Source organism: Drosophila takahashii, chromosome 2L, assembly GCF_030179915.1.
Source record: "Drosophila takahashii strain IR98-3 E-12201 chromosome 2L, DtakHiC1v2, whole genome shotgun sequence".
Lineage (NCBI taxonomy): Eukaryota > Metazoa > Arthropoda > Insecta > Diptera > Drosophilidae > Drosophila > Drosophila takahashii.
Window position 1 is genome coordinate 12897028 of NC_091678.1, and position 23309 is coordinate 12920336.

Below are 23309 nucleotides of genomic sequence, written 5' to 3' on the forward strand. Positions count from 1 at the left end.
CAAACGACCGGAGACTGTGTCCGGACGTGTTTTCGTATAGTTGGCAGTTGAGATGGGGGCGATGAGCAATATGCAGGTATATATTTGCCCAACGTGAGCATACAGACCGATTTGGCGATAAGATCTGAGGACGTCTGCCTTGGCTGCTAGTTCTGTTTATGATGGAATCCAAGGGTGCCTCACAATCCGAGCGAATGGAATACTTTTTAATTAAATCGAAACGGACCAATTAAGAGCAATTGAACATTAATTGAGATACATTTTGTTTCGGAAGTCTTGAGAGCATTTCAGCTCTTCTTATTCGACAAAAAGTGTAATGCTTAACAAAAAGGAAACTAAATGAAGCTCATATTTAGTAATTTAAATAAAATAATTTAACCAGCTAGTTTTGTGTAATTTCAAATTCGATAACATGCTGCTTATCGATAGCGATATCTGGGATCTCTCCTGCACCTAAGCTGACTGCCATACCACCCCAAAGATGACACTTGAATTAAATCTACTATCGAACAATTTTAAAGGAACTATTATTTTTTATTGGTACTTATAAAAATATTCTACCGTTTCTCTTTAATGGAATTTAAATGTTTGACCTTCAACATACCAAAGAAATCATTTGAATCCTTTGACCCATTCATGAACATACATTTCGTCAATGGAATAAATAAAGGTGTGTTAATAGCTGCCACAATTTAATGAAGTTTTACATTTTACAAAGTAAAGGACATGGCCATGTATAAGCTGATTATTTGCGCAGAATTTCATTAAGTCCGGATTGCGAAATGGATAGATAAAAGAGAAAGTTAATTAAAAAAGATATATTTAAATGAATTAATTGGCTCGATTGCATTCAGTTTTGCTTTCCAAACAGATATGCTATATTTTTCTAATTTAAGATGATTTATTTTTTATACCCTTGTAGAGGGTATCATAATTTCAGTCAGATGTTTGCAACGCAGTGAAGGAGACGTTTCCGACCACATAAAGTGTATATATTCTTGATCAGCATCACTAGACGAGTCGATCTAGCCATGTCCGTCTGTCCGTCTGTCCGTCGGTCCGTCTGTCCGTCTGTCCGTTTCTATGCGAACTAGTCTCTCAGTTTTAAAGATATCGCGATGAAACTTTCCCGAAAGTCTTCTTTCTATTGCAGGTAGTACATATGTTGGAGCGAGCCGAATCGGACCACTATATCTTAAGGCTCCCATAGGAATATTCAAAGATATATAAGAAAATTCATTGTTACTTTGTAGGAAGTAGGCGTTTTAATTCTTGACTCTTTAAAAACAAAATTCAAAAATAGAAACGCTGAATCTGGAATCCCTGGAACTGCACCGAGTGAGCATTACTTTATCTGCAAGGGTATATAAGCTTCGGCTGGCCGAAGGTAGCTTCCTTTCTTGTTTAAAATCAAGTAGGTGAATAATATTCGCTCGCATAAGGGTTAATGGTGTATCGATAACGATAGAAGTGATCGTGGCTATAAAGAAGCTGACTGTTACGGATCTTGGCTAAACAACAGCTGATTTCTGTTTAGCCGCAAGTTTTTGTCTTTATTTTAGTTTATTAAAGGATTTTAACTTGTTTTCTTGGTTTAAAAATGACCGAACAACTGTGGATCAAACGGTTTGCCGCCTGTGAAGCCACTTTCCAATCCCAAATAGCCTCAAATTCCGAGAAACAGAATGCTTGGAGAAAGCAATACCTGTTGCTGTGCCAACAAACCAGGTATAATCACATTAAATTCCCTATTTTCGTATGCCGAGGACTCATGTCAATTGATATCCAGCCTCTGTACGGATTCCACCCACTTTGCTGTTATCAAAGAGCATCAGGACAAGCAGCAAAAACACGAATGTACCGAACAAACAATGGTGGAGCGGATAAAACGATGCCAGGAAACAATAAGGACGAGTCGCAGGACGAAATCGGGGATTACACGTGCAGGCTACGTGTTCGAAATGCCCCGGAATGCAGTTTTTGAGCCGGAATGCAGGACCTCGTACGAGAGCTGCCGAAAATTAGAGATGACCAAAAGTGCCCTGCAAGCTCCTCCAATGAAATCACATCCACAATCCCATCCTCTTGTGGCATCTGGGACCAACTCGCATAGGGTTACCAATCCTCCAGAGGATCCATTCCAGAACGGCTTAGGCTCTCTCAAACCACAAGGGGCTGTTCCACCATCAAGGACCAATTCAGCTCCTTCCAGTATCAATAGGCAGCAGGAACCACCGGAGGATCCATCCCAAAGCGGCTACGGCTTTCGCACGGCCCGGGAGCAACTAATCCTGGATGATTTGAAGGTGGGTCTGAAATCCAAACAAATATCCAAATTTTCTTTAATTTCTAAAGCTATTCCTCAAAATTAAAATTGAATCCCCAGAAATACCTGGGAAACCTAAAAATTAATTTTATTCAGCAACTCCAATTAAAGGGCACCACAAAATGTTCCTGTTCGTTACTGTCTGTCTATTAAATTCACAGAAAAACAAGCATCAGGCTGCGAGCAAACCACCCAGTTCAGCCCCATCCGACATGATGAACTTCAGGAAAAAAACTCTGGGTGGAAAACGCACTGTTAGCTCGAACTTTGTTTCGCCCTTGGTTAGCAATGGGAACTCGACTAGCCCGTGAGTATAAGCCTTGCATTTGCGGAATTTGTTCTTTATATTTCCTTGCATTCTTTTGAACGCAGCAACGCAGGAAACATACCGACCGCCCTGGCCCATTTAGATCCCAAGATGGTGGAGCAAATTCTCGGAGAAAGCATGCATGATTTCAAACCAGTCGGTGGGTTATGGAAATCGAAACCTTCAAGTGCAGAATAAATAAACGACTGTTGTTATTTTAGCTTGGGAAGATATTGCCGGACTGGAATCTGCCAAGTCCACATTCCTAGAAGCCATTATAATGCCACTCCGGCGGCCGGACTTGTTCACTGGGGTGCGTTGTCCCCCCCGGGGGGTGCTCCTCTTCGGACCACCCGGCACTGGCAAGACCCTAATAGCCAAGAGCATTGCCTCCCAAGCAAAGGCCAAGTTTTTTAGTATCAATCCATCCTCTCTGACCTCCAAGTGGGTGGGCGAAGCCGAGAAGCTGGTTAAGACACTGTTTGCCGTGGCCGCTGCACATCAACCCGCTGTAAGATTTAGCTGGCCTTTAAGGCGACTTATTCAACAAAGTCGTACTTTAAATAACTATAATTGGCCTGAGCACATTGTTAACTTTTATTCTCATCTGTAAGCTAATACATTTCAGATTATCTTCATTGACGAGGTCGATTCCCTGCTGTCAAAGCGTTCGGGCAACGAGAACGAGAGTACTTTGCGCCTGAAGAACGAGTTTCTGATCCACTTGGATGGCGCTGCTAGTAACGAGGAAATCCGAATCCTGGTCATAGGAGCCACCAACCGCCCACAGGAATTGGACGAGGCAGTGCGTCGAAGATTTGTGCGTCGCTTGTACGTGCCGCTGCCAACGGAGGAGGCGCGTCGGAAAATCGTGGAAAAGATACTCCGACAGGTGAAGCACAGCCTCGACGCTACGGAAATAAACGAGCTGGCTGAGCTCACGGATGGCTATTCCGGAGCAGATGTGGACACGCTGTGCCGCTACGCTTCGATGGCTCCCCTTCGCCTGCTGACACCCGACCAAATGGAGGTCATCGAAACGCATCAGGTAAGCAGATCCTTAAATAGAATCAAAGTTACTTGATAGCTGTGAATTTATCCCGAATACCATTTTCTATGAAAACGCATAAGAGTGATTCTTTGTACCGAGATTCTCTTTATGGTCTCAAAACTGTATCTAATTTGTATGACAATATCACACCATTTAAAAAAAAATTTAAAAAAAAATTTAAAAAAAATCGTTTGACAGAATCGAAGATATGGCGAAAGTAATCCAGTATCCATGACGAAACTTTCAGGAGCCAACAAGAATTATGTATAGAACATTACACTATTTTTTTAATAAAGATTAAAAATGCCGATTTGCAGAAAACCGCGAATGAAATATTTTTTTTTAAAGTTTGGACTTTATTTTGCACTGAAACCATTATGGGTGTTATTTTTTCTGAAAACTTGGCAAAAATAATGATTTTTGGGTATTTTTATTTATTTTTTACCCCACTTAAATTTTAAATTATAAATAAATTAAACAAAAAAATAGCATCGCCATATCTTTGCTTTTGTTAAATGGATTTAATCCTTTTCAAGTGGTGTGATAAAAATTAGATATCGTTTTGAAACCATGTAGAAAATCTCAATACGTTTCGCAAAGAATCACTCATAATTTATTTTTACTTACACTATAATTACTTATCCATTAATTATCGTAATCCTTTATCCTTTTAGCTGCCCGCCGTCACCATGAAGGACTTCCAGCAGGCCTTAAGGGTTATATCTAAAAGTGTTTCCGCCGAAGACTGCAAGCAGTTTGAGGCCTGGAATGATGTGTATGGCGTACGTCATTAAGCACAAGGAGGACTTTTTAAATAGAATTTTATTAATACTTTGAAGTAACGCATGAACGCTAAGTAAAGTCTAACAATTAGATGTGAAATACAATTAATTTCAATATATTTCCAGTGTTTAAAACTCACAGCACATCAAAAACTACGTTCGTATACGGCAGATCTTAATTACCTAAAAATGAAAGGGTATCCTTAACTTAGCCGACACTCTAAAGCTTACTGACTAACCACTAACTAAGCTTGTACTTAATTGAAAACTTTGTTCCGGCACATTTTGAACTCTGCATTATGCACACACAGACGGAGATATTTGTACAGTAGGAATAGTCGAATACCATAATACACTTGTAACAATTATCGAATTAAGACGTTTAGGGACAGCAATAAACTTTTAACAATTATCGATGGAGGACGTCTAGAAGTAGAGTGAACTTATTGGACTTGGTTTATTCCCTATTCTCGCTAATCGGCGGAAAGACGTAATCATCGCTCAGGCTATTGATGTCCACGTAGGTGGTCTTTGGACTGAGCACCCTGTACAGGGCGTCGAAGGTGGGTCGCTCCTCTGGCTCCTCAAGCCAACATTGCAGCATGATGGTGTAGACCTGCGGTGTGCAGATCTCCGGCCGCTCCAGACGGTTGCCCGCCATCAGGAACGGGATCAGCTCGCTGTTGCTGATCGTCGGATATGGAGAGGCCCCCAGAGTCCCGATCTCCCAGAGCACCACCCCATAGGCCCAGATGTCGCTCTTGCTGGAGTAGACATTGTCGCGAATGGCCTCGATGGACAGCCAGCGAAGCGGGAGCTTTAAAGAAAATATTTTATATATTTTAAGAGATATTTATCTCTGAAATATTTTTAACCGATTGCTTCAAGTTTGCAGCCTTAAAATAAACCCTTCATCCCACTCAACCGGCTGTACTCACCTTTCGCGTCCTTGTGTTCGTATAAATTCCGTGTCGGGAAAGACCGAAATCGGATATTTTCAGGGTTTTGTTGCTGTCAATTAGGACATTTCGCGCAGCCAGGTCCCTTGAAAGGAAAAGCCAAATTAAATACCGTACTCAGAGTATGATTTTATATCCCATACCGGTGCGTTATTTCCTGCTCTTCCAGGAACCGCATTCCATTTGCAATTTGCAGTGCAAAGTTGTGCAGTTCCTTGTTGTCTAGTATGTACTCGAAGGCATCCTCTTCCTCCACAATGGTGTAAGTGGCTGCAAATTATAAATTCCTTGTCAATATTTCTGTAATTAGTAATTTAAGTGGCTTACTTTCGGCAAAGGAGGGATGCGGTTGCCGCGGAACGTTCATGTCTGCACTGGAATTTTCCGGAATTTGGGCCAAATCAATTGTCTGGCTGGACGCCTTTAATTCGATGTAGTTTACGCTTGGCGACTTGGGTAATGAAGTGCCATTGGACCTGGATGAAATGGGCTTGCAGGTGGTGTAGTTGGCATTCCGGCTCTTTAATTTGCTCGCCTCCTGGCGCACCGCTCGCAAATAGCTCAGCTGAAGAGGGAACAAAAATTTTGTGAAATATGAAATGAAATATTTATATATTTTGTATTTATTTTTAAAAGAGAATATTTTATATACTATTAATTACCAAATTTCCCTTCCCTACAAATTCCGTGATCAACAGGTAGGGCGGTTTGATGGTGCAGCATCCCAGGAAACAGACGACATTGTGATGCGTGCCCACTCCCTTGAGCATCTCGATCTCGGCCAGAAACTCGGCCACCTCATCCGCCTTTGGATTGGCTGAAAGAGGAAATTAAGCTGTCGTTTTGATCCTACCAGTTGAGGAGTATGAACCTACGTTTCAGCTGCTTAACTGCCACAATGGTGGTGCCCCTCATGCGGCGCAAGTTAATCGCAGTGGCCTCGTGCACTTCACCAAAGGCTCCTTCGCCCAACATTCGGCCAATTTGGATGGCCGAGTGCGGAACCTCGAATATGTCTGCCAGTCCCAGGACTTGCGACTTCTGGAGAGGTAGATATAGATGATAAATAGGTAGAAAAGATACTAGGTTAATTGTTCTTTGTCGCGTTTATCCTTAAATGTGCAGTCAATCTCTTTAAAATGTATATTTACAAATGAGTTGTAACTTAATTAAAAATAACACTGGCAGCCAATAATCTGGGTGACAAAATCAGTATGTAATTGAACTTAATTGTTCTTTGTCGCGTTTATCCTTAAATGTGCAGTCAATCTCTTTAAAATGTATATTTACAAATGAGTTGTAACTTAATTATAAAGAACACTGGCAGCCAATAATCTGGGTGACAAAATCAGTATGTAATTGAACTGCAATTAAGAACAATTGGCTTACAAATATCTATCTATAATTAAGTTACTTTCATTTAAAGTGTTTGTAAACCGATGAAATGCATATGGGCAATTCCGCTCAGGAAATACAAATGATTTTGGTTTCGACAACCGGTTTTACTTCTTGACCTTTTCTAGCTAAATTTTGCATATTGAGTGGATATCGGATTATATGCATAATCATATTTCAAGTGCCGCCTTGTCGAAATCAATTTTAATTGGACTTAAATACGTTTCTCTGAGAAATAACAAATACCTGTAATAATAACAAAATATGTTGTTTTTGCATACTCGACTCAATCTGCATATACAACACATTTTTCAACATAAATTCATAATTGATTGCTTGCAGTCAAATATAATATGTGATATGTTGTTTTTGTTCTAGTACAAAATGTATAAAGTGCTTCAATTTAAAATGTGGAGGAAAATTAAGGAAAAAACATGTAATACAATCCAATTACTAGATTTTGTCGGAATTTGATTTAATCGAATTCTGATGGAATATTTTAAGGCGATTTATTTAAATGTTGTCAAATCATACCGCTGTGAAATAATTTTGGTTTTACTCAAAATTTGTTGCCATTTAAAAAAAATTTAATTCTTAGCTTTTTCTTTTGGGTCATGTCGCTGGGGAGATATTTTCTCCCGGAGTTTGTTTTTTTCTCCTTTGCCTCAAATTAATGCTTGTTTTCAATTTAAATAAATATTTCAAAATGATATAAAATAATTTAAACTTTCTGACGGAAATGCCCATTTCTGTAAATTAACGAATTGGTTGCCTTTAAAATTTGATTAAAGCTTAAATTGAGGCAAACGTAGAGGACTTACCTCGACATACTTGTCCACATAATTTACATTGTCCTCCATCCTGAAAAAAGAATAGGTTACCTAGGATAAGTCGTATCCAAGTGACTACTCACTCAATGGCGGAGGCGGCAAAGGTCTGGATGTAGATCTGCTCCTGCTTTCGAAGCTTAGCAGTTGTCCTGGCCCGTCGTCGTCGCAGTAGCAACATCATCAGTCCAGCCAGGATAATGGCAATTAGCATGCCGCTCATCACAACGATGGAGTTGCTCTGCAGAATACAATTCGGAATAAGAAATTAAGACCGTAAAATATTTATCCAGGCTTACCACACTGTCACCTTCATTCAGCAGAACGGGATTGGCGGGCACTTTTCGAGTAGGAAATGTAAATAAAGAGGAGATTAACTCGCCGAATGGAACTCACCTGGCACCTTGGTTACGCTGCGTGGCCCCTCGCATCCCGAAGGATCGATGATGACGGCCTGCAGACTGAGGGAGGCCTTCTCCTTGAGCTGCGTTCCCAGACCCAGCCGCATGATGCCCTCGAAGCCCTTGGACGTTGGCCTGAAGTTCAGTTCGCTGAGATTGTAGGAGCGGGTCATCAGGTGCTTCAGTACACCGCCCCAGGGAAGCGAGGGGTTTGTCTCCTCGTTGATTCTGCAATTTTAGAGGTTTGCCATTACATACAGTTAGTTTTATTTTCAGAGAATATTGGTTTGATGTTTCAATTGAAGTAGCTGGAATTTTCAATTAAAATCTTCAATGAAAGTTGAATAAAATTGGCATGATTAAATACAGGATAATCCGTGTTTATAATTAAATTGAAAACAATTTAAGTACGAATACGAGACTGAAATGTGCTCGATACATTTAATTAAATTGCGTTTTCATGAGTTTCTCACAAGTGATTTCCCGCTGAGAGTACTCACTTCAATTGCATTTTGTAGGTCCTTAATGTTTCGTGCAGACGCGAGTCCTGCTCCTTGCGCAACAGTTCGCTGGCCAGGATCGAGATATTAATGCTGATGGTCTCGTTACTGAGCATCTTGCCCACGGCCAGGACCTTTGGCGGCGTGGGCGCCAATTTGCAGGAGCACTTGCCCTCCAGACACTCTATTGTTATTTAAAGGGAAACGAAATGAAGATACACGTTAAAAAATATTGTCAATTGAATTATTTTTTTTATGTAAATATTTTAATCAAGGTAGAAAATAATTTATAGAATTTTAATTATACATATTAAAGATATTTTACGTCATAAAAAAGTTTTAAATGTACTCTAATTTAAACATAAATATAATTTAAACATGGTAAACATTATAGTTTCATATTTGCAATTAATAAAGATCTCAAGAGAAAAACACAGTGAAAAATATTATTAAATATATGATATTTTAGGATTTACTACGTTTTTATCAGGGTATATTTTAAGCTCGAATTTCTTATCTTCTTTTTGAATTCTTCGCATGAACCTACGAGGAATGTAGACGCGGGCCGATCGCCTGACCATCGCGTTGGATGTCTCCACAATGACCTGGTACTGGCACCCAAACATGTAGTTGCAATCCACGGACTCCACGTTCATGTTGGGATTTACTGGCAGGTATACAAAGTGGGACTCGGAACCGGTCTTCCTCTGCTTGATTCCGTATTCACTGCACGGAGCATCGGGACAACGGCTATTGTTGACTGCACTGACGAGGACGTTGTAGGAAGTGCCTGCAATGGGGCGAAAACAGAAAACAATGCTCTGTAATTAGGGGAATTTGTTTCGTGTTTCGATTCCCTTGCTGGGCCATTGAGGCAGACAATTTTGTAAGGGGGCCTAGGGGCCTATTTACCGGAAATAAAAAGATAAAACACTTACCGTCCGGCAGATTGTCCTGCCATCGCACCTGTAGTCGTGGGATTTTCTCCATATAGAGCGTTACATTTGTGCTTAGCTCTGTGATTTCTCCTTCAGGCGTAGGCTGTAAAATTCAAATAATTTGGAAAAAAAACTCCACAGGCGTTACACACAATAAAAAACAACTCACTTAAAAAATTAAAAAAAAACATTTTCAAAATTAAACATTTTAAAGTGTATTTTCCTAGTACAATAAAACGATTTTTTTTTTAATTTTTAAACATTTTTTAGTTTACTTTAAACATGTATTAACTTGTTTTAACTAGTTAACTACATAAAAGCGTTTAATATTTATTAAAAATTTTTTTTTTAATTGTAGACATTATCTACATTGTTAAAAAATGCTTTTTCAGTGTACTCACATTTAGGCGCATCCTGGTGACAGGCTCCAGGGCTTTTGTGCCTGGCAAACTGGTAACATACCGATGCACCTCCATCTGCGCAGTCGCTGCGTCCACATCCCCACTCTGGCCCAGAGATATCGTTGTTGGATGGGCAGGTGTGGTGCTGTTTTCCCAAGAACGCTGGCCAAGGGCTTCCCGTGCTACCATCAGCCATAAAATCAACACTATCCTATTTTGAATATGGTTCGGTTGATGCATTCTGATGGCCAGGTTTCCACATATTTCAGTGTGTTTACTTAAAAAAGAAAACAACGAAATATTATTATTCGTTACGGAATAAAATGTTAAAGCAACCAGTTAAAAGTTTAAACATAAATAATAAAGGAGACAATACAACACAGCAAAAATGAAATATATTTTTTAAATCAAAACGAAAATTGCAAAAAAAATAAATATGTATCCAACAAGAATTTGGGATTTCGTTTCAATTCATTTAAAAATCCCTTGTCGAGGTAAAAACTAGTAACGATCGCACCTTTAGCATACAAAACTTCTGATATCACTTTTTGTGACATTAATTAATTACACTATGCAGCATCAAAAATAAACCTCGATGAATGCTATATTTTTGGATTCGTTACGAATTCCCAAGATAAACTGCGTTTTCCAAAGAGTTCCCCGACGCAAGGATTCTTAGCAAAAGGACCTCAAAGTTTTGAAAAATGCTGAAATTGACCAACTTTGCGGAGCTCTAAGAGACAAATGGATGCTTGGCTTGGTTCGAAGTTAAAGTTTTTTAAAAGATACACCCTTTATCTTTCAAACCCCATACATAAAATAATTTTAGGATTTTTTTAAGGCAGAAATTAATTCCAAAAAACAACTGAAAAACATACAGCTGCGATCAAAATAGTAGCAGTGTTGCCGCCTTGTGTTTTTAAAAGTTTCATGTTGTAATTTTTTCTTATCCAATTAGTCTAATAGTAAAATTATAATCAATACAATATTACCAGGAAAAGATCAATTACAACCAGAGCTCGTAAAAAAAGGTCTCATTGTGCTTGTTGTCAACCGAAACCCGAGACCGAGACCGAAACCGAGACCGAGACCGAAACGAAAAAAGGGTTGTTGCTCAGACCCTGAGCTAGACATTCTCAATTTTTGGGTCTTTCAACTGAGCAGCCCGATTAGAAAAATTCGGTTGACCGTTTTTTACGAGCTCTGATTACAACAACAAACTTTTAAATACACAGGGCGGCAACACTACTACCATTTTGACCGCAGCTGTATACTTTTATGTTTTTTGACTATGTTTTCTAGAATTTGTTTCTGCCTTAAAAAAAATCTTAAAAATTTTTTAAGTATGGGGTATAAAAGATAAAGGGTGTATCTTTAAAAAAACTTTAACATCGAATCAAACCATGCATCCATTTGCCTCTGAGAGCTCCGCATAGTTGGCCAATTTCAGCATTTTTCGAACTTTGAGGTCCTTTTGCTAAGAATCCTTGCGTCGGGGAACTTTTTGGAAAACGCAGTTTATCTTGGGAATTCGTAACGAATCCAAAAATATAGCATCCATCGAGGTAAATTTAAAAAGCAATAAAAATGCTGCACAGTGTTATTAATGATTGATTTTTCCTAAACCAATCGACTTGGTATTAAAATATTAATAATAATACCATTCGATCGAATTATTTGTCACTACGTGGACTGCCGTTCACAATAGTGTAACGTCGCCATTGTACTGACTCTAAAAATGAACGAAATTCTGCCCATTTCTGTGGCATGGCCAGTATCCTTAAATGCAGTAAACCATCCAACAAAGTCGTGTGCTCTGAATTTCACTTTAATTAATCGATTCCTGATGCCACATGGGATACGGAATACAAAAGTCACAATAAAAAGGACCCCCTACCATTCTGACACCCTCAAAGCGTTACATCAATTCTGAAATGCGCACACAAATTATGTCATTTAATACCAGCGTAAATACCGAGGAAAATACGTAGGTGGGGAAATGGTTCAAATTCAAATTAGGAACGCTATTAATTTGCGGTTGTTGCTGTAGATTCGGCATTCCAGGACAGAAAAGCAAAATATTCATACCTCGAGCAAAGCGAAGCCAAACTAATTATTCAGGTTGATCCCTCCCACGTCGCGGAATAATTGAACAAATATTTGTGTTGGCCACTGCCACTTTTTTGTTTTTTTTTAAAGTTGAGAACTTGTGAAAATAATAGAAGCCCTAAAAGAAAGAATACTACTTAAAATCGTTGACTGCACTTGAAATCAGTTGTTTACCGACAGCGAAAACAGAGCTTGATATTTTCATATGATAGTTAAACGGGCACGTGCCTTCATATTCTTATCAATTACAAGAAAAAAAAAATACATGTAAATTTATAAACATCAATAAGCTGAAATCGAAGTTTTAATACCCTTGCCAGATACCATTACCCAAATATAAAAAAATTAAAAAGTACGAAGTAAAAATTGTAACGACTTGTATAACGACTCGATATTATCGACTCATCTAGTGATACTGATCAAGATCATACATTTGCACTTAATAAGCTGGAAATCGTCTTCTTCCCAAGCTTCCTACCAAAATTAAAATACCCTCAAACACATAGACGATTAATTTTAAAATTATTTAATTTAATCAAAGAACAACTCTCGAGTAAAATTCAACAGCACTGTGATTTATCGATAAGAAAGCCAATGTCGCTGATAAAGGTTAATCGATGAGTAAAAATAGATTGTTTATCGATTGTCTTGATCGATTTAAGCAGAAAATAATAGCAATTTTTGATAAATAACGAAATACACAGGCAGAGGGAATCGATCCCATCCTTGCATAATGCGTAAACCGTCACTCCATTTTCAGCCACGCCTATCAGTGATCCTATCGTATCGCTATCGCAGTCGTAATCGTGGTGAGTCAGCAAGATGCCTATTTATTTATTAGCCCCGCTATTATAACCAACGACCTATTCCAAGAACACTCGAATTTTGAAGGTAGTTTGAAGTTTAGACCGACTGCATTTAATTTAACAATTTATAAGATTCTAACCTGATTTAGGAATCGCAGCTTAAATTGGTATTATCCCCCTTGAGTTTTCCGAGAAATATTTAATTTGTTTTCCTTAGCATTTCACTGCAAATCCTTTTCAATTAGTTCACTGCAAAACCATTTTAACTCTGGCAAGCCGGGTACTCCGCTAATTGAACAAGAGAGAACGCTATAGTCGAATGCCCCGACTATCAGATACCCGTTACTCAGCTAAAGGGAGTGCGAAAGAGATGGAGAAAAACTTTGATCCGCCGTAACTTTTTAACGAATGGTCCGATTAAAAAAATTTCTTTTACATTTCGATAGGTATTGATAAACACAATAAAACTGCATTTTTACTTTTCCAAAATATTGAAATTTTTAAAATCGTATATAAGCGATTGTGGGCGTTAGAGGGGGCGTGGCACCCTTTTGAAACAAACTTGCGCTGCGTAGGAACTCCTAGAATCTGCATGCAAAATGTCAATCTTCTAGCTTTTATAGTTTCCGAGATCTCAGCGTTCATACAGACAGACAGACAGACAGACAGACAGACAGACAGACGGACAGACAGACGGACAGACGGACATGGCTAGATCGACTCGGCTAGTGATCCTGATCAAGAATATATATAGTTTATAGGGTCGGAAACGCTTCCTTCTACCTGTTACATACTTTTGCACGAATCTAGTATACCCTTTTACTCTACGAGTAACGGGTATAAAAAGCAACTGTAAGTTTTCCAAGAAAATTCCACTACAATAGTTGAGAATGAAGTAGAATATGCTTAGTGGAATCAAGTGAGATTAGCATTTTCAAGCAGAGATTAAACTTGATTTCACTTGCAAGGAACCCGGAGCATTCTTGTGTGAGGGATTAAATCAAATTTAAATACCTAAATAAAACATAGCTTTACAAACTTCTGTAAAAAGAATTCAGAAGCAATTACGCTTCATTTTTCCCACTCCAAGGGTATTGTTTTCTCTTCATGTGGATTTCCTTTGTCTAAAAGAGCAGAAGCTGGTGGAGATTAGGGTGAGTGCTGGTGAATAAAAACGCCAACAAAGCTAATTGTTTGCACGACATTAGCTTATGACAGGTGGCTAGTTGTTGGGTCATAAATCAAGTCCTGTCTGCTCCGCTTCTTTTTTTTATTGGGGCTTCTGTTCGCCCGGCGGGCGCTTTGTTTTGGTTTAATGCCTGCCCCTCCCCCAAGAAAACCACAAACAACATGGGTACTACTAACAATGTGAACTTTATTCTCTAGGCACCAGGCGAGATTAGTCATACATGGAGCGACCCTTGGTCTCCTCCAGGCAGACGACCACGTAGAAGAGGCAAATGACGCTGACGGCGCCGCAGAACCACATGGTGGCCGCCAGCCCCAAATGGAACATCATCAGCGGGAAGGTCTTCAGCGAGGTGAAGGCAAAGAAGCTGAGGCAGCCCAGGCAGAAGCTGGTGGCCACTGCCCTGATCCTCTGCGGCAGGATCTCCACCAGCACCACCATGGTCACCGATATCACTCCCACGTTGGCTATGAAGATGATGAAGGCCATCAGGGTGACGGGCAGCCAGGCGGAGAAGGCCGACAGGTCCACCTTCTGCTCCTCCGCATAGAAGGCGTACAGCCCGAAGGCCGAAGTGCCGATGCCACTGCCCGCACAGGATACAATCAGCAGGATGCGGCGGCCATAGCGATCCACCAGGTAGATGCTGGCCAAGGTGCCCAGGATCTGAACGGCCCCAATGATAATGGTGTTCGTATTGGGATCCAGCTGGGTGTGCACGGCATCGAAGATGTTGGACATGTAGTTGTTGAAGGCGAAGGTGCCCGTGAAGATGTTGGCTATCATCAGGACCAATCCGGTGGCCAGGGCCTTCAGGGAGCGCTTGGTGACTGCAAGGGGAATCGGTATATCATATCAGCTGTCTTTGAATCAGCTATGTATATCTTACGGAAATCGGAGAAGGCGAGTCCCTTGTCGTCGGAGTCCTTGTTCTGCTGTTGGATGGCCAGGCGCATCTCGTCGAACTGCTTCTGGTAGGCGCGCTCCTCCTCCTTGGACACACCGGGTCCATCGCACCGCCGATAGAACCTCAGGGAGCGCTCGGCCTCCTCCTCGCGCTGCCAGCGGATCAGCTGCTGCGGCGGCTCCGGGTATCGGGTGGCCAGGAACACATACAGAACGGGCAGACCCACCACGGCGCAGGGAATTACATGGTAGGCGATATGCGAGGACACCACAAAGCCCACCATTATGCCCGTGTTCATTGTGAGCGTGAAAAAGGAGCACAGGCGACCGCGAATGCTGCGGAAGGATTGGGGAAAATTCAATTACTCATCTACATATTCGAAAATCAATTACGAAACTGCTCCCTATCTTTTCAATGTAGCCAACGTTAGAGTCTGCAAATATTTTGCATTCCATTTTGCGTGTGAAGCAGTGCTGTCATTTTGTTATTTTTCCAGACAGATCTGTTCTTTTTCTATGGTCTTTATTTGGGAAAAAAATTTCAAACATCTCCTGTCCAGAAATCTGTCCTTTTGTAAAAAAAATGTTTTGCTAGTCGTATTTGAATTAACCTGTTTTTAAAACATTCGGACAAAATTGTTTTATTTTTTAGGACTCTCCTGCGGGTTTCACATAATCGTTAAATCTTTTGATATAGTAATACAAGATTATTACGTATTCGCATAGATAATTTAGCACGGTCAAATTATCAAGCGAAGATGTAGTGACTTATTCAACCCATTTACATTAAATAAAAAACTGAACATATAATGTGCAAGCTACTTTTGTCCTATTTGTTGTCCTATTTATAATTATTTTAATCTTTTTCCCCCATTTCCATTTGGCTTATCTTTCCTATATTTTAAGCTGAGTGATGGCAGCACTGGTGTGAAAGTCGCAATATGTAAAATGAAACTGTCACCAGCAAAACTGCACAGGGAAAAATGAAAATTGTTCAAATAACTCTGGCATTGCAGTCGCACTGTATTAAAAATTCCTGTTAAATTCAATGGAAACCCATTGTTAGATTTCTGGCTCCTTTTTTTGTTGCACTCACCTGTTGTCGGCGATTTCCCCAATGAAAATGGGCAGCACCACGAACATGCCGCCGCCAGTTAGGCCGGCACACACCCGTGCCACATACAGCATTTCGATGTTCTGGGCGAAGTAGAACAGGAACCAAATACACTAAGGATTGAACATGATACCGTTGAACCCATGAAAATACCGGGGAAAATGTGGGCATTAGAAACTCACCGTGTGCGGAACGGCAAGGGCGTAAATCGACACTTTGCGGCCAAAGCGGTTCATCAGGTAGGAGAAGGAGAAGTTCCCGGTAATTCCGCCGATGCTGATGACAGCCCCCAGCCAGGAGGCCTCCTCGACGTCGATGGAGAAGGACAGGGGCGTCTCCTGGGGGGAGAGCAGCTTGGGCAGCATGGGCGACAGCCAACCGAGGGCGATGCCATGGCAGAAGGTTATCAGCGTGGCTAGGAAGAACATTTAGATCATCAGCATACGAGCATATGACATCATCTCTCAAGGGCGAGGGCGAATCAACAGCTCAAGTGGCTCATTTGCATAGGGCACACGCGTGAAATTGAAAATTGAATTTTCACCCGTCGACTTTGTGTCAACGTTTTTCGGGGCCGTTTTCCATGGCTTGCCCAAATCTCATTTAAGCCTGCCCAGTTCTTTGTCCACAACTTGACATGGATTCGCATGGATTCGGTCCCAAAACTTTCCACTCGCCCGTTGAGCCGTAAATCCATCTTATCTTCATAAAACATACCACTCAAAGAGACCAGCAGTTGGCGGCGATACTGCCACTGGAAGATGCCCGATTGGAATATGTTGAGTAGCTGCATCCTGGCGAGAATCCTTTTAACTAACTAAGTTGTCCTATTGTAACTTATAACTTGTACGGTTCGATCCTTAAATCGCGTATATCACAGTTGAAGAGCCTCGTTTGGAGAGCAGGTCCTTAGAGTGCCTTAAAGCTCTTGCGTGAAAACTTTAAACTCTGGTATCCTTTTTCCATGCTCTGTGCTTTAACCTGGACGGAGTAACTCTGGTCCGAAAATGGCTTGTGAAATAGGCGACGATGCCCCATTTATACCGTTTTCGTATCTAAATCTGTGGGTAAACATCTAGTATTTCATCTAAGAAACAGCCAACGATTACGCAGTTTGTGAGTCGGGAGGCAGCTGCAGATTAGCTACGGAATGGGGATCCATCACGCCGCTTGTCTGAGGTGGGCGGTACTCATCACCCAGTACCCGTTGCCGAAAGCTGTTGCTCCGTAATACTCGGCACACATCACTAAATCTTCCGGATAGGCGTCGCGTCATGTCTTCGCTGTCCTCTGTTTATAGACCAAGTTCACGACTTGTTGGCAAACGGAAATAAGTGCGATTAAGTTTCGCTTCGGCTGTGACGTCACCTGGAGTTATGTTCCGTGGATTCTGCAGTGGATTCCCCGACCTACGCGAATCTATTTGCACTCCAAACACCATTTGCGTAGTTCAAATAACAAAACACGCGCGCTTTTAAGGCGTCACTTAATGTATAATAGAGACACACTATTACGTTGGGCAAACACTTTGGGGTGACACTGTTATTAGCTGCAAACACACACGTGGTGACACTTTTATAGGGCACACATAAACAGTGCAAGAAGGTATTTTAGTAACATTTTGCAGAGCCAGCATTAAAATTCACAAATTCAATTTATTTTTTATACATTTTTTCACCTACACAATTTCTACAATTTTCCATAACGATTTCATTTTCCTAGTTTCCTGACCTACTGGAATTTCATGGCCTTTATTAGAATGCACTGAAGTGTATGTACTCAACAAAAGGTTTTTCGAAGGAATTTCCAGGCTTGCTCAGCCCTCAAGCCTGTGAATCAGTTTAGCTCGCCCCAAAGTTACGTGTATGTGTGTAGTTAACTTTATAGAGGAACACCGAGATAAACATGTTTATATTTTTGAGAATAAAGTCCACACATGCATTGCATTTCGTCCAGATAAGAATCGATTGAAACGACTGGCTTCGTTTTTACTGCCCTGATATAATGATGATGATTTAGTATAGACTTTGATTTGTCAACAACTCCCGATTATGACTGATTTCGGCCAGTTGTGTTGGCTTATAAGGGACTTTTTGTATTTTAAATATTATTTTTGGCCGAAAAGGGAGCCATTAAATATATTGGAATAAATAATGGAATGTTCTGGTTCAAAAGAATATTTAATAGCAACGTTCACTTTGGCAGAATGACCCGCACATTTTATGCATATCCAGAGTTTGGGGATCCATTTACTCCCGCATATCTGGCATGACGCATTTTAACAATTTTGGGGTGGCAAACACACAGTCCCGATAAGAGGTCGTAAGAGAAATGGAAGCCTGTCAAGAGTTGTTCTGTGAAATCGTGTGATAAGTGCAAAGAACATTGCAATCAATAAAAGAATCGTGGCTGGGCAGAGAACATCGGGTTCTAGATATAATGTGCTTTGAATAAAGCTTTTTTTGAGGTAGGTGCCTTGATTTCGACTCTGTCTAACCACCTGACATTCTAAGCTCTGCTAAGTTAGCGAAGGCCAGACAAAAAGACGAGGAATACTCATAAATTAAATGCCGTGTGCTTTAATCAATTGATAAGTTCTCATGAGTGTCAGGCGGTGCCAAGTTAAGGCCGGCAAACATACTAAGAATCTCTTGAATATTCCAAAAGATGAAGGAAAAATGTGTAAGCGGCTTAGGTTTTACCACAAAGTCCGAATTTTTCCTGGCAGGATCAGAATTTGACTCTCTTTCCTTTTGCTTGAGAGGCAATGAAATGGTATATAGTATATATACCACCACTTTTTTTTTCTAATCGTTATCGCCCACTCGATTTATTGATAAGTTCAATTTGTTTTCCATTTCACGGCAACTTGAACAATTTGTTTTGGTTTGCCGATTCCGATGGGAAAAGGTACACACAGGCGCAAGTAAAAAAAAACTAAATACCAACTCGCCTGTTGCCGGGGAGTTGCTCATGCGAAAATGATATAATTAGCATTTATGGCTATTTAAAATAAACATATTGTCATCGATATCGGGTGCATAAAAATAATGTAAAACTAATTATGGTTTCTTTTGTTATTTCGGTGCGGACTTTAAATTGATAAGCCGCCAACCAAACAACTTTAAGTGCCCAAATTGGACTTTAAACTAGGGATGAATGTGCGCAATCTGTCGAACTGGTAAAGTCCAGATATATGTGTGTCTATATAGTATAATTTGGAAATTCCCCTTAATTGCCGAAGTACACATATCAGCCATATACCTGAACCAATTAAATTTGGGCTCACCATTTTGCAGTGGTCAATGGTCAGTAATAAGGTTGAGTAAAGTGTTCAAAAATAAATTGGTAAGTGGCTGACGAGTTGGGTCAAGTTGGGAAAGCTTTTATTTAAATAATTAAGATCGAGTCCTTTTAAAACCTGCACTTTATATTTTAATGATGTATTTCGAAGTCAATTCCAGAAAACACATGGCAAAGGTAAACGTAAGACTCTTAAAATTTGTTTGAGCTTCATCGTCCCTGGGACTGTTTGCCATATGCGGCAGCCTTTTAAAGCTTTCAATGGCAACTACTCGTAAAATAATTGATGAGATACAACGACGACCGCCATTATATACAACCATTTAAATGTATTCGTGAGATAGTACAGAAAATAAGGCAGAGAGAAAACAATTTGACAAAAACAAAAAAATCAGAGAGCAAAATAAGGTATGACGTCTAGCAAACATCTGTGTGAATTTGTTATTTATCATAACTGAATTATTTTGGAAAAGGCTTCTATTTATTTTCGTTTTACGGACCTAAGCATGAAAACATGGCATGAACATTATTTGCGAACTTAAGCTGTAGTTTTATTGCGAAGCACCCACTTCATTCCGACCAATGAAAAATTCACAAAACCTCTTTCCTCGAACAGAAAAGCAGAAAACTATTGAAAATGATTTCCGTTTTCCTCGAAAAGAAAAATAGAAAACTAATGAAATCGCTTCCTTTGATGTAGGCAATGGTTACCATCTACAAGCCAATATTATAGAGTTTTGATTACAATTTTCTTCTTGCTTCTGCAGAACCATCATTAAATTCATTTTGTCGCCTCTCTTCAATGTCGAATGTTTTTATAAATCAACATTCCGATTTCCACAGAATATTTTTAAAAGTTAATATTTCGAATTCCACAGAAATTTTCTTTTGATTGCTTTTCGTTGCTCTCGGCTTTAACAAACTGTTTTTTTATGTAGCAGCCCTTTGAGTATCGTTATTTTCAAACATTTTTTACAACATTTTGTCAAAGAACCTCGCGGTTTTGATGAGTTCCTGTGGTTTTTTTAAAAATGTTCGAGAGGCAAAGATTTATATATTTCCATCCATATTAAATTTTAAAGTAACAAATATAAGAGGTTGAAAGTTATGGAATTTTAATAATTAAATAAAGCCAATTGTTGAGTTCGAGGCAATGGCCCTAGAAATTGCGGTAGCTAGGCTCTTTGGCTGCCATTATTTATCAATTTCGGCGCGTGTTTAAGTAGATTAAATGAGGCTACTTAATCATGTGCAGGGCATATATATTGATACCGTATTTGTGTTGTTGTTTCCCCCTTTGTTGACCATGCTCTCAATAATAAATAACATGCTTTTAAGCTGTAATAAAATGGCAAGGGTGAGAGAACCCCACGCCAGGTGTGAGCATGGTAAAACAGTGTGATAATTTTTAGTTCAATAATTAGTGGAGTAACTAAACTGACAGAATATATATATAGTGCTATATGCCATATACGACTCGCAATCACAAATGCTGGGTAAAAATGGCGACACTTTGCTTATCACTTAAAGTGGCCGCTACCGCGCCGAAAAAAAGAAGAAAAAATTGGAAGACGAAAATCGAAAAATAACTGTAGCCCAATCTAATAAAAATTGAAATTCCCCAGCGCCCACATGGATCGCAGGGGTATATATTTTCAGGTCACCCAAAAGGGGGCGTGAGCTTTCGCAATTACCTGGGTGAGAAAACATCGCCCCCCATCTATAGATAGATAGATTGATCGGAGTCAACTGGAATATCAATTGCGCAGTGCGTGCCGCAATTGAAGCGATCATCAATAACGAACGATAAAAATAATGCACCGAACAAGAGAAATTACTAGGGGAGTTCCGAGAAATTCCTTAGGCTTTTAATGTTCACCCCAACCAAAAATGCGCGTTTCCTCGCTATCTTATCAAGAACTTTGGAGGCTCAAGCCCAGAAACTCCATCAATTTGGATATTTTTTGTTTTGAACTCACCATTTGCGGTTCACTCTTCACTCGAGTATCGTTTTCGGATTGTTGACTTTTCAGCTGATGGCTTCGGACGCAAGCATTTCAGCCTTTTGTTTACGTTCAACACTTTTTTTTGGCTTTTTGCTCAGCCCCTCTTCAGTAAACATTCACTAGTCGAATTTGTATTATTTTGTGGGGGGAATAGAAAACACAAATACTCGACTGTTGGGGAGGCAGGGAAGTGGCTATCCAAACACTCGGCACTTATTCGGGATATTTGCAAAATAATTAAATTTCCGTTTGTCCGTTTACACTTTCATTCATATAAACTACACATAAAATTTCCATTTTTTGTTTACTCTTCGCTATTTATTTTTAAACTTGTTGAATTTTCAATAATTATGATTTCCTTGATTTTTGCATATTTCACGGGGCTTTCATGCATATTTTTTACAGGTGCACGTTTCTCATTTCCGTTTCCGTTTTTAATCACTTTATTTGCACATCACTTACACTGAGATATATTTATTTAAAGTGGCCGGTATGAATGGTATTTTCCACATTCTTCCTATTATTTGTTGACTCAGGCATAATTTATTCACAAAAGTAGTTAAAAGCGCCACATAGTTCACTTCTATTTTGAATTGCGCGCGAAAAATTGGTAGAAAGACGAGCGAACGATGTATCAAATTAACCGGTACTTCGGAAAAATCACGTATCCGACGCGGAGTCCGAGACACATTGAAGCAACAAGCGTTGGCGGCAGAATGATAACAATTCCTGACTACCAAGTGTTGCTTCTGCATTCACTGAGAGCTTTTACGCAAAAGCTTCAAAACACGCATTTTTTCTCATATCGAAAGGCACAGTGAGTGCCAGATAAGTGGAATATAAATGTGATTAATTAATGTATTAATTTATTCATATGTTTCTTGAAAATATACATTGATTTTAATTTTAAAAACCAAATGATTTATCTACTGTATTATCCTTTTCTTTGTTTACTATAAGCTGGTCTAATACCCTTGGATATTTTTATGTTGCTTTGTGCTCTTAGGAACTTATCTTTTTTGTTAAATGTTGTTTTTAATATTTTGCAGTATATATTTATATTAAATTTAATTGTTATTAAAATTTTTTTTCTCTCTCTCATTGAATCATTAGGTAAACACTGTCTACTAATCAGCATGTATAGGTTTATTCTATCATAATTTTTAAACAAATATTAAAGTATATAAGTTACATAAGTTAGCATTGCCGATTATCAGTTCAGCAATATTGGTGGAGCCTAGCATATACTATCTGAACCACTGGGCTATATATCAAGTGTGTGATTCGCTTTAAAGCCCCATTCCTAAAACTATATGAAAATCATCTTTGTTATTTTGAATTTTGCCGCCAGCGAACACACCAAAAAAATCAAATATGGCAATGCTGAAAGTGGTGGTGGGTTTAAACAGCTGATTTTGGTGGAATGTTTAACGTCCTAACGCTTTTTTAAATTCTCCAGCTAGGTTGCCAGATAATAAACTAAAAACACGTTTTAATTTAAATTTTAACGAAATTTTACAAGACTAAAATGTACCATAAATCGGATTGTTTCATTGTTTTTGGTGAATAAACTTCATAGTTATAGTAACGTATGATTTATTTTGTATATTTCGGCAGGCAGTTACAAGGTGCGCAGTCGAATAGTCATAAAAAACTGGTTTGACTTGTTCTCTCGCCAGTTCTTTGTTTGACTGCGAAATTGTGATTGCAACTGGGAAGCAGGAAAACAAAGGAGTTGGGATGGAAAACCTCCCCCTTTGGGAGTTGCCCAAAAAGAGCAGCAATAATACAAATGAAAATGAAAACACCCCCGCTGAAGAGAGAAGTCGTAAACAAAAACCATGGAACACGGGTATTGTTTTGGTAGGGGGTTTATGAGAAGACAGCTGATTGTGCGCTCTCTCTTTTTATATCTCTGCCTCTCCCTCTCTCTCTCTACTCACTGGGAGAACTAATCAGCTCGGTTCATATTTTTCAACTTTCCTGAAT

The 23309-nt window shown here is 39.6% G+C and overlaps 3 protein-coding genes across 6 annotated transcripts; 1 reads left to right on the forward strand and 2 right to left on the reverse strand.

Annotated features, from left to right (window-relative positions):
• Positions 1-1512: 1512 nt before the first annotated feature.
• Positions 1513-4898, forward strand: Fign (Fidgetin). 4 transcript variants are annotated; one of them, XR_011419809.1, is made up of 8 exons: positions 1515-1728; positions 1790-2306; positions 2488-2633; positions 2699-2793; positions 2855-3144; positions 3262-3681; positions 4359-4540; positions 4593-4898. XR_011419809.1 is itself a non-coding variant. In XM_070219180.1 (7 exons), the coding sequence occupies exons 1-7, from the start codon at positions 1601-1603 to the stop codon at positions 4476-4478; spliced, it is 1716 nt and encodes a 571-aa protein (XP_070075281.1). In that variant the 5' UTR covers positions 1515-1600; the 3' UTR covers positions 4479-4898. The 4 variants fall into 4 exon arrangements, 2 of the variants coding, with proteins under 2 accessions (XP_070075282.1, XP_070075281.1); XR_011419810.1 differs by having other exon boundaries at positions 4609-4898; XM_070219180.1 differs by having other exon boundaries at positions 4359-4898.
• On the reverse strand, positions 4490-21424 carry LOC108067120 (fibroblast growth factor receptor 3). Its single transcript, XM_017155963.3, has 15 exons — positions 21294-21424; positions 9888-10164; positions 9487-9589; positions 9096-9338; positions 8549-8732; positions 8044-8276; positions 7947-7987; positions 7734-7888; positions 7642-7681; positions 6301-6466; positions 6088-6242; positions 5753-5990; positions 5569-5695; positions 5405-5510; positions 4490-5283 (listed from the first exon to the last, which is right to left on the reverse strand). The coding sequence occupies exons 2-15, from the start codon at positions 10125-10127 to the stop codon at positions 4924-4926; spliced, it is 2391 nt and encodes a 796-aa protein (XP_017011452.2). The 5' UTR covers positions 10128-10164; positions 21294-21424; the 3' UTR covers positions 4490-4923.
• On the reverse strand, positions 14158-17029 carry LOC108067125 (facilitated trehalose transporter Tret1). Its single transcript, XM_017155996.3, has 5 exons — positions 16729-17029; positions 16194-16426; positions 15994-16124; positions 14881-15233; positions 14158-14821 (listed from the first exon to the last, which is right to left on the reverse strand). Exons 1-5 carry the CDS (start codon positions 16802-16804, stop codon positions 14202-14204), a joined length of 1413 nt encoding a protein of 470 aa, XP_017011485.2. The 5' UTR covers positions 16805-17029; the 3' UTR covers positions 14158-14201.
• Positions 21425-23309: the final 1885 nt, after the last annotated feature.